The sequence below is a fragment of the Spathaspora passalidarum genome, assembly GCF_000223485.1.
Source record: "Spathaspora passalidarum NRRL Y-27907 unplaced genomic scaffold SPAPAscaffold_6, whole genome shotgun sequence".
Taxonomy (NCBI): domain Eukaryota; kingdom Fungi; phylum Ascomycota; class Pichiomycetes; order Serinales; family Debaryomycetaceae; genus Spathaspora; species Spathaspora passalidarum.
The window spans coordinates 303,075-315,033 of NW_006767430.1; the positions used below are offsets into that span (position 1 = coordinate 303,075).

Consider the following 11,959-nt stretch of genomic DNA (forward strand, 5'->3'; position numbering starts at 1 on the left):
TTAGAGTTGATGATATTTTAAAAAAAGAGTTACTGTCTTCTAGTTTCCTAGCAGCGAAAATATATACATAAAAGTAATTTAAGTTTTAAATAAATTTATCCTTTATAAAACAACACAGTTGATCTATAAAATGGCAATATAAAGTTTTAGAGTAATTATGATAAAAGTGTAAGATATACAGATAAGAATTCAATCTTCAAACAAATACCACAGAAGAAATGAATGATAGGAATAAGATAAAGGTATTTGAACGAACAATGGAGCCTGAATCTTCGAAATCACCAATTAATTCTTTTGGATAGTCTTCATCCCCCAAAGATGTAGCAGTAGCATGAGGACGTTCATCTGGAATAGTTTCGTGTTGCGAAACATCTGGTTTTCCACCCGAGACATTAGTGGTCTGCTCCACAGGGGTAATTGTTGTAACTGAATAATATTGTGATATTATAGTAACTGAAACAGAAGGATTTTGTGATTGGGAAGAGATATATTCTGAGCCAGAGTGTGTGATTTCGGTTGTTCTTTCTGTATTTGTATTCTCCGATTTTGTGCTTTCCATGGCAACAGCTGAATTAGTCAGTGGCACAATAGAAGTAGATGTTAAAGTCCTTGTCAAAGTTATGGATATATGTGGATGTGATGGATCAACACTGACTGTTGTAAATGTTTCAGTCCAGGTTTTCGTTTGAAGTGGTGGATTTGGGTCTATTGATTTAATGACCATAGTAGTTTGAACTCTTGAGGGAGCTGATGTAGGAGGTCCAGAGGTGGATCTTGTATCAGTAACTACCTCAGATGGCACTTCTGTATATGATTCTACAGGAGTGTAAGTAATCGGATCTTCAGAAACTTTACTTTCTTCTTCACTAGCAGGATCGCTCAAGACTTCTGTCTCTGTGAAAAGTTCATGTGAGGATTCTGTAGGCAGTACTACATTTGATTTCGTAGTAGATTCTCCACTTGTCAGTTTATCCTCGGTGGACATTGTTACTATCTCAGTCTCATCTGTAAGAACTTCTGTTTGAGTTTCAGATTCAGATACCAATTCAGATGAATATTCAGGTAAAGTGGAAAATTGGTGTTCGGGGGTTGATGAAACGTCAGTGTCAGGATCCTCTGATGAGGTAACCTCATAAACTGTAGATGATTCTTCTGTTGAAAGTTCCACTTCTGACGTAGTTGTTCCCTCTTCGGTTATTGATGATTTCTCTGTTACTTCAATTGTAGTTTCAACACTTACTTCCTCTTCTGTTTCTGTAGAACTTATTATTTCGCTATATCCAGTTGTATCTTGGCTCACCTCGGTTGTACCCTGCTCTGGTTCAGTTGTATCTGATTCGGGGTCCTCTTCATTGATACTGGTAGATTGTACATCCGCCTCGGTGGTAGTATCTTCATCTTCGTAAACCGTGGTAATTTCTTCTGGTTCAGATGTAGAATCCACATCTAAGTTTGTTGAATATTCGCTTTCTAACTCTGTTTCAGTTTGAAGTTCTGAAGTAGTTGTTGGATCTTCTAATTCGGTAGTAGAATCAGATAGAGGACCATCAGAGCTAGGAATCTCTGTCGAAACCTGTTCAGTAGAACTTTCTTCAACTGTTGTAATAACAAATTCATCCCAGCACTGAATTGGATAGTCATAAATTCCATCATTATCGTTTTCACATCCATGCCCATAAATAGCACTTACAGAAGTATCCCAAATATAATTAATTGTGAAAGGGGTAGTACAAGCCAATCCCTCCACGCTTTGAGTTTCCATAATCCAATTAACAAAAAAGTGGTAAGGAGAATTACCAACTTTGTTAACAACATCTCGATCAAAAATAACAAGTGGGGTGCTAATATACGAGTCGGGAGTTTTGAGACCATCAATAAATATCTGCTGCAATGATTGTACTGGATATGTAGAATCAATCTGAAATTCCACCAATACCTGGTAGTAATCGTCATCTATCCATTCAATATAAATATATTCAAAAGTTAGCAATGGTGGATTTGTGGCTCTTTGGGAGCTACTTTCTCCAAAATTGAAATTACAAATTTCTGGACTAAATGATGTGGGGAAAGCAGTTGGTTCACCCATACCTTCTAGTAACATTTTAATGGTTAAGGGTTTAATAGTTGGGTCAGGTACATCAGTAGGTTCCTCAGTTGGTTCCTCAGTAGATTCCTCGGTAGATTCCTCGGTAGGTTCAGGATCTTGAGTTGGTTCCTCAGTTGGTTCATCAGTTGGTTCCTCAGTTGGTTCAGGTTCCTCAGTTGGTTCCTCAGTAGATTCTTCAGTAGGTTCCTCGGTAGGTTCTTGAGTAGGTTCATCAGTAGGTTCCTCGGTAGGTTCCTCAGTTGGTTCATCAGTAGGTTCATCAGTAGGTTCAGGATCTTCACTACAATCATTCGGCCAACATTGCATTGGATAGTCATACACACCACCGTTATCACCAGGGCATCCATGACCATAAGGAGCAACAACAGAGTTATCCCAACTATACACCACTTTAAATGGAGTAGTGCATGCCAAGTTATTTATATTCTTAGTCCTCATGACCCAGTTAATGAAGAAGTGATAAGGCGAATCGCCAACCTTGTCTATACTACCTCTTTCGAAAAGAACAAGAGGATCGCTGACATATGAATCACGGGTGATGAGACCTTCAACAACAATCAGTTCGATTGTTCTCATAGGATACTTGTTTGGATCAATTTCAAATTCAACCATTACCTCATACAAATCTTCGTCTACTATCTTAATGTATTCAAAGTTAAAGGTATTTAAGGCTGGGAATTCATCATTTTGTAAGCTGCTTGATCCAAATCGGTAATCACAACTATAAACAAGTTCAAAATGGGTTGGACATTCAGTAGGTTCAATTGTTCCTTCGGGTAAAGTTTCAATAGTCGAAGGTTCAGCATCATTACATTCAGGAGCCCAACATTGAAGTGGAGAATTAGGAGTATCTATGCCATCACAATCATGAGTGAAAGTAGCTTTGAAACTGGAAGTCGGTCCGCTATTAGGTTTGGATTGCCCATCTCTCCAACTAAATTCAATCAGGAATGGTGTTGTACAAACTTGTCCATCGAGTATCTGGGTTTGCATAGCCCAACGAACAAAGAAATGATAAGGTGAGTCAGCAAGAACATTTTCATCAGCAGCCCTATCATAAATTCTGTATGGGTCTGTAAGATAGTTGAATGGAGTGATAAGATTTTTCAAGTCAATGAATTCCAAGATTGTAACTGGGAATAAAGGCGCATCAAGTTCAAATTCAACAAACACTTCGTAGTAGTCATCCATAATCAGATTAATTTCAATGAAGCTAAATGTTTTCATAGTTGGAGCAAAACCACCAGGTTGAGCTGGAACAATTGTACATCTATCAGACCAAGTGGTTGGACAAGTACTAGTTGGCGATGGTAATAGTTCATTTGGTAACTCTAATGTAGCTGGAGAAGCTATAACTTCTGGTTCAGATGATTCAATTTCAGATAATTCTACCTCAGTGGTTGCTTCAATTTCTGATGTAAAATCAATATCACCACATGTTGGAACCCAGCATTGAAGTGGATAATCTCCAGTATTACATGAATGGAAGTACTCGGCCACTAGAGTATCTCGCTGTTGAAGTGGACTATCCCTAGTCCATTCATACCTCACCAGGAAGGGAGTTGTGCAAATTCTATCTCCTGTAGGTTCAGCTTGCATGACCCATTTGACGAAAAAGTGGTAAGGCAGAATTGATCTCAAGTCAGAAACAACCTTGGGATTATCAAGGTAATCATCAGGAGTTTGAAGGTTTTGAAAACTAAGTTCTCGCAAGATCTGGTCACTAATTGAAGGAGGCTGAATTTGAAATTCAATCATAACTTCATATAAATCCGTGCTGCCAATTACATTCTGTATGTACTTGTATTCAAAAGTCATCAACTGGGGTAAATTGTTACTGGAAGACATAGATCCAAAGTTGTAGGTACATTTGTCTATCAATTCAAAGGAGCACTCCGTAGTGCTGTAGGAGAATGTCGGAAGCCAAGTCAACGTATCTTCTTGGGCAGCTGACAAACCAAGTATTAGCATTTGCATTAGCAAATAACAAAAGTAATAATATCGTAGCATTGTATATGGTTTAATTGTTTTATAAGTAAAGTTAGTGTAAACTAAGAATAAATAAATATAAAGAATAGGAATATTATCAAGTAATTAATTCTAAATATATAAACATCGAAACTTTCCGTTAAGCCAGAGCAGAACCCGAAGAATAATCATGCATGGGTGCAATGACAAGCCTCAAATATTAGTATTATTTTTAAAATTATTAGGGTGCATAATTCTCGAAAATAAAAAAATGCGGACGCCATATCGGTCCCCACGGACATAACAAAGTAATAATCGTGCTAGATTCATCGAACTATCATAAATTTCCAGGACTCGACTGTTTACTTTGTATTCTCGCATACCTATCAAGGGTTAAATAGTATCTGTAACCAGTCAGGAAAGAAATATAATCTGTACACCAAGGACTTTTGCAGGGAATGATTGCTGCATGCGCTGCTCTCCGCAAGAAACTACATCATTAGCCACAAGAAACTTACGATATTTTTAGATCGCATCACCTTGATCATCAAGAATTTTTTTAAGATACGGGAAAAAAAAAATAATATTTTTTTGCTAAACTGTTCCATTGATGACGTGTAGTGTGGTGGTCATTTGGAAAGTAATTTTAGAAGCGGAACCGGATACTGCTTTTGAAAGGAATTGACAATAGTTATATGTGGTACACCAACATAATAATACAATTTTTATACTTCCAACTAAAGCTATTATGGTATGGGGCAAAAGCGTTAATCCATGTAATGTATTTTTGAATATCCTAGAACGCTTAGCTATAATTTGAAATCAACTTAACGGATAAACCCATGTTCCTTAAACCCCAGATTCATAACCGTTAAAATAATCGATACGTTCTGTCATGCATAGACGACGTTCGGAATGATCGGTTCAATATACCCTTTCTAGAAAACTGTCATCCAGAGAAATTTATTCTTGCAGCGCATTATTTAAGCGTGCGTGATGCTGCAAAAAAACAAAAAAATTTTTTTTTATGGATCTCAAAAAATAAAACAGAATCTCCGAGGAAAAACGTTGATTTCCTAAATGGGATCTAGCAAGAACAAGATAATCGATATTGGTCATCTCGTAGTAGTTTCGAATTTTTTTTGATCTTATCTTGCTATCTTACAATATAAGATATAATTGATAAAAGGAAGATATATATTCTATTGATAAATTACTGCATAAACGCAAAAATTCACCCGTCACAAAAGACTTATGTTGTGTTTTCGAATGATTGCAAAAATATCCAGTAGATCTCGTAATAAAACTAATAAGTAATTGTTACTATAATTGACTAAATTTATATAATAAATGTCTGACAACTTATATCTAAACAACCTGAATCATTTCGGTATCATGTTGTAATTGTTTTAACCAAACAAGATACTCGATCTTGACATCATCAACAGTAATCACCCTCCTTCTAACCCCTTGCTTCAATAACCATTGCTCACCATCACCCAATCCTTTCAATACGTTGAGGATTATCATATACACTTCTAAAATCTTTAACCTCCATTTGGCATCTACTCCCGAATCCTTGAAACGATTGATAAATGCATACAATGATTCAATCGCCCCTCTCTTATCAGCAAGATCTTCGGAAATACCCAACAATCTCCACGAGTATAAATATTCATATAATCTGAGAGCTGATACCATATCATTTTCTTGATTAGCCATATCAAGTAATATACCATCAATAAGTTTAAAATGACCAACATACAGTTGGTTGTTTGGTGGGAATATAATTGATATCCTTTTTTCGGAAATCAATCTAGTTATAAGCTTGGTCAAGTATGGTTTCAAATCAGAAATATATGGAAGTGATTGAGCAACTAAAGAATAGTCCGATATAGACAATGCTACATCAAACACATTGAGGTAGTAATCATTGTTGGAGCTTGTTTCAATTGCTGCTAGTTCAAATTTCAATGCAACTTGAATAAACGTGGTGGATGTTGAACTATTTTTGGTTGATTGAGCCTGACATAATTGAGCAAGGATGTGGTAATAATCTGACTCTTTGTTATCATAAATCGCTTGAATCAAAGGATTGAAAGTATCATTGATCTTTACTTTAGTTAATTGCCTAAACGGAGCAAATTCTTTGAATATGTTGTAAACTTGTTCAGGATTAAAGTTAATTAAATGAATTAATCCAATTAACAACCTATCATCTATATTATAGTCATTCAACTTGGAAAGGAAATTTTTATACAAGAATTTAGCTTGTTCCCGATTAATCAATTCAATAACAATGTTGGTTATAAATTCATGATTGGACATAATATTACCAAGTAAATCAAATGAGTCATTTAACTTAAGAGAAGCAATAAGACTCTTCAACTTTGGATAATGATCAACCACACCATTCCAAAACAATGATTGTCCCAAATCTGAAATTTTCTCGGATTCAATTTGACCGTTCCTAAAGCAAGTGTTAAATATTAACTCTAAAAGATCATAATTCTTTAAAATGGAAATTATTGAGTTGATCATGTGCAAGAGTTCATCATTGGTTTGACAAATAACGAATAATACCACCAAATTTATAAGAATCAGTTCATGACTTGACTTAATTGATTTGAAGCTAGCAATGGCGTCCAATTTAACAAATAAAGATATAGACTTGTCATAGTCACCATCAATTAATTCAAACAGATTTGTACCAATCAATGATTGAACAATGGTAACAATATCAGGAATTGATTCTAATGTTACAATGAGCTGTTGAATTTCAGCTTCAGACAATTTATCAGATATGAAGGCTTGGAAAAGTTCACCAATATTGTCTGTGGTCAAGCTGGAACTAAACAATAAATGTTGATGTAATTTATGGAACGATTTTTGGGAAATTATTTCTTTAAATTTACCAAAGATTTGAGTCAATTTAGGGGTAAGTTCTTGTTGATAGTAGTGTGAGGTGCGGAATACACCCAATGAATTAACTTGCAAACTTAAAATGGAATTTTCATAACTTACAATGGCTAAAGATTCTTGCGACAATTTAAGGAACTCTTGACATAACGAATCAAGTTTAAACCAAAATTGTAATTCGTTAGCACCGGAGAATGACTTGGAAACCGAATTTCTAGAATGATCTTCAATTGGATGAGTCAAGTGAGGTTCAAGCAAAGCAATTGAAGTGTTGACTATTAATTGGTTATATAACCCAGAATTGAATATTTTGTTAATATAGTACTCAGTTGTATGATGTGGTGAAACTTCTTCGATGTCCTCCTTTGTAATTGACTTTGTTATTTCAATAATTGCCCCGTTATCAGTTGCTATCGAATAAGTTGATAAAATTGAATAAACATTTGATTTAAATAAGATATGATACTTAAGCTGTTGTTTGACTTCGACGGTAAAATCTTGAATAAACCAATTAACATCGGTACTTGGGGTGAATTCAAACTGAGATAACTCAGTAAGAGTATCCACTTCAAACAACTTAAATTTATACCCATCAGTATCGTCATTGACAAACAAAGTCAAATAGTTTTGATTATTAAATTGTATTAATTGCATGTACTTGTTTGGAATTAATGTTAACCAATTATCAGTCTCGTCACCCACAAAGACAGAATTCAATAACTGACCAGATTGTAAATTCCAAACTTTTAACCATTTTGATATAGTTAAAGTGAGCAAAGTATTTTCGCTCAACAAAACGGAATCAACCACCAAATTATTGGAAATTCCATTAATTTCCTTGACAGTTTTGTTACTGAACAATCCAAAGATTGAAAATGGTGTATGTTGAGCAATTTGGTTAACGGTGAAATCACTCAAAATTTCATCTCGTTTGAAATGGATTAGTTGACCATTGGACAAGGATACAATTAAATTGTGGCTATTCAAATGGTTCAAATAATATGGCGAAGAGTTAGCTAATTCAAAGGAATAAGGAATTGAAATATGACACCATGAATCAAATTTATCCAATGAAAGTTTATTCCCATATATGAAGTCATTGACTTTAACAACGATATTAATAAATAAAAAGGTTTCATCGACCAAGTCAAGGATAATTTGGTCTTGCTCACTAGTTATGGCATGGACCAACAATGTGTTGGGTAATCTGACTTGAATCTCCTGATACTTGAAATCAAGAGAGTTTGATTTGACAATTGGAACGAGCTTGACGGTTTTCTGGTCTTGCAACACCGAACAAGACACCAAATCCACAATTGAATTGACTTTGAGTAGCTTGCCTGATTTGACTAGACTGTTGTTGAATTGCTCCTTTGGCAGGAGATTAACGGTAGATTCATTGTATTTCAACGGTAACTTGACATAATGAACATCTAGATGATCTTCATATGTGATGACATTGGATTTGCTGTATGTCATTGCTGCCACTTCACTGCTCTTCTTGTGTTGATGTTTTATGTAAACAAAATTTTCATGTTTTGTTGTTTCAACTGCGAAGCACAAAAAGATTTACAACCAGGAATTTTTTACACCACCAAAGAACATTGCCACTGGGACAAAGCACATCCAGTTAGAACTGCATAGCTAACATGTCGTCTATAATATACTACAAATTCTTGCATCAGAAGAACCAGAGTGTAATCCACTTTGATGGTACAGCAATATCAGTGTTTGACCTCAAGAAGGAAATCATTCAAGCAAACCAATTGGGAAATGGTCTTGACTTCAATCTAACCCTTTACCATTCCGAACAGCCAGATTTGGAATACGAGTTTGACCAAGATGTCATCCAAAGGTCAAGTTATGTATTAGTCAAACGAAGTCCAGTTAGTTCTAATAACAAGTTCAATAATGCTTCAAGATATGTCACTGGTAAACCAAGAATTAATAGAAAAATGCCAACCACTGCGGCTCCTGCAGTTACCACAACTACGCCCATTGCTAATACCGATAACATCTCTGAAGAAGACCGTATTAAGCTTATGTTTGAGAATCAATCTAATGCATGGGCACAAACACAAGATGAATTGGCCCAACATAAAATCATTCACTACAAACCTACCACCACAGGAAAAGAAGATGCGCCTCCACCAGGGTACATCTGTTATAGGTGTGGTAAGAAAGACCATTGGATAAAGAATTGTCCTACAAATAACGACCCTAACTTTGAAGGGAAGAAAATCATGAGAACCACGGGTATTCCGAAATCTTACTTGAAAACTATATCTAAACAAGATATAGAGAATAAAGCAGATAGTTTCTCGACTAACGAAAATGGTGATGTTGTAGATAATGACGGTAACATAATTTTAATCACTGATGAAGGGAATTATGCAGTTGCGTTGGCTGATTCAAAGACATGGACCAGTTACCAAGAAAAGCTTGCCAATGCTACCAAGAAATCGCAACAAGAGTTTAACGATAAGTTGATTAAACTTATTGAACAAGATAATAAGAAGGAATTTCTTGACCCTTTAGCCGAGAAAAAAGTATTGGAACCTCCTATTGTCATGACCCCTTGTTGTACTGAACTGCTGAAGCTTCAAAAAATGAAAAATTTTAACTATAACCAAGGACTGTTGGAAAGAGTACTTATTGATAATGATTTCCATTGTCCAAATTGTGGTACAGAAGATACCTTCATAGATTCTTTAGTTGAAAACAAAGAATTGGAGGAACAATTACAAGAGTATATTAAATCAAAAGAAAGTGAATTGGGCAAACGGTCTTTGGAAAATGGCCAAGATTCAGATGGAAAGAAGCAAAAACTCGGAGAATTGCCTATAAGACCAGACATGTTCCCAGGAATGCCACCACCGGGAGTTATGCCATTTCCAGGTATGCCTCCCATTCCTATGGGTATGCCACCCCCACCTATGTTTATGCCAGGAATGCCACCTATGCCGATGCCAATACCTCCAAATATACCCCCAACTAATAACCAACAACAACCTCCACCTAAATAAGTGTGTGTTGTACAGTGTGTTGTATAGTGTGTGTTGTATAGTGTGTGTTGTATAGTGTGTGTTGTATAGTGTGTGTTGTATAGTGTGTATTGTATAGTGTATATAATATGATGAAACATAGACACGATGAAACATAGACACGATCAATCCAATTCCAGTATCTCTTCTTAATTTGCATATATATACACAATCCAAACTTCTGGGAGTATGCATTACATCATTTAGTATACTACCAAACCCTATATAGTATAATCATTACCCGGATTTACAAACAAAAATTCTGCTGTAAATTCGATGAAGTAGAAAAAAGAATGCTGGAAAATTTTTTACGAAATGTTTCGTCTCCTTCTTTTTCTTCAGCAAGCTTCAATTCAATTTCAGTTATGGTTTCTTATAGTCTTCGTGATTATAAATCAAAACGTATGTGTCGAATAGTAGCTTTTCTCTTATAAGAACATGTTTTAACGGATGATCCAAATAATCAAATCAAACTAGAGTTTGTGACTTTTTAGAATGATCACAACATTATTATGCATGGCTTACTGATATACCCATTCTTATAAGAGATATCTATTCGATTAGAATCCGTTACTAACAATGTTTTAGTGGAATTTGAAACATGAATATATTTGTTCAACTAGTATGTTTTTATATTTACTACAGTTTATTCCTTTATATGATGACTTTAACAAAAACAAAAGCTGGAATTACTGGCTGAATCTCTATGATTGATACGTTTTTGCACAACAACCCTGATTATTGGAATTTACAAATAAATTTGTTGTAAAAAAAACAATAAATACTAACTGTTTTTAGGTATGTCAATTCATTAAGAATTTAGGATTCAAATGAGGATCTATTGCACTGGGCACTGAATAAATTTCGTGAGTGACAATGCATTATTGGTGGGCCTCAGAAACCCACCGTGACTGATTAGACATCCACACCAAAAAAAAATTCATTTGTTTGCGAAACGTTTTGAAATGTTTACTAACAAAGTATTGTAAAGAAAAATGTATGTATACACCCCCCAATCTTATCATTTTTTAAATGATGATTTCCTAGATGACGAGTCAGAATCGGGATTCCCGTTGACGACAAAAACTTTTTTAATACCATTCATGCTTTTCTGATTTAAAAATGCATTACTTAATATTGACGTAATACTAACAGCTTAATTAGAGTTTGATGAAATGATGTGTATATTTTGGTTTTTAACAACTTGAGAGTATCATTTGGGAGTCAGCAACGTTCCAAAAGATGAATAATAAAAAGTTAATGACAAGCATATGTCTGAATCTTTAAAGAAGAGAAGCTTTTTCATGTCTGATGGTCCGTAGTTGTCTTTACTGATGTACATAATCAGTTTGGTTTTAAAACCAAGGGTAAAATCACTAAAACGATTTAATGATTCTGTCCTATAAGCAAGAAAATAAAAACTTTGTGGTTAAATGATGACCATACCACATTTATCACGACGGTCTACTGTGTAAAGGGACCTGTTAATCCCTTTACGTTGATGATAAGAATGGCCCTTGACCGGGCCGTGGTTCCTGATATATAGTCACATAATTTTTATTTTTCTTACTTGGAGGAGGGAATCATTGAATCATTTATGTTTAATATGTGTGGGTGATGACGTTTTTGTATTTGAGAGTCTTCAATGAAAGCTCCAAAAAAAACTTTATTCGATTTGCATGTCAGTCTGACACACTGTGAACATACAATTGTAGATATCACTCTTGTTACGGTACTTGTCCATGCTTGTATTTCTGAACTTTCAGGAATATCCGCATTGAAAAGAACTTTAGCTGGAGGAGGGTAAAGTATTCAGAGAGATACAGCGTATCTTTGTCTGCCTGTTATTTCTTCTCGCCAATTACCAACCACTAGGTATTTATGTTGATCTACTCCGACGACGTTAGCTGAGTTAAACATC

General features: G+C 35.1%; 3 protein-coding genes across 3 annotated transcripts; 1 reads left to right on the top strand and 2 right to left on the bottom strand. All coding sequences in view use genetic code 12, as the record gives it.

Annotated features, from left to right (window-relative positions):
* Positions 1 to 196: 196 nt before the first annotated feature.
* SPAPADRAFT_51973 (uncharacterized protein) lies at positions 197 to 4,117 on the bottom strand (the record flags this gene model as incomplete). Its single annotated transcript, XM_007376743.1, has 1 exon — positions 197 to 4,117. The coding sequence occupies one exon, from the start codon at positions 4,115 to 4,117 to the stop codon at positions 197 to 199; it is 3,921 nt and encodes a 1,306-aa protein (XP_007376805.1).
* Positions 4,118 to 5,443: 1,326 nt separating this feature from the next.
* Positions 5,444 to 8,473, bottom strand: SPAPADRAFT_142465 (uncharacterized protein; the record flags this gene model as incomplete). The annotated part of the gene is made up of 1 exon (XM_007376744.1): positions 5,444 to 8,473. One exon carries the CDS (start codon positions 8,471 to 8,473, stop codon positions 5,444 to 5,446), a length of 3,030 nt encoding a protein of 1,009 aa, XP_007376806.1.
* A 123-nt stretch (positions 8,474 to 8,596) lies between these two features.
* Positions 8,597 to 10,149, top strand: SPAPADRAFT_62630 (cleavage polyadenylation factor subunit; the record flags this gene model as incomplete). The annotated part of the gene is made up of 1 exon (XM_007376745.1): positions 8,597 to 10,149. A coding segment is annotated over one exon (1,057 nt), but the record flags the coding sequence as incomplete, so codon positions are not given.
* Positions 10,150 to 11,959: the final 1,810 nt, after the last annotated feature.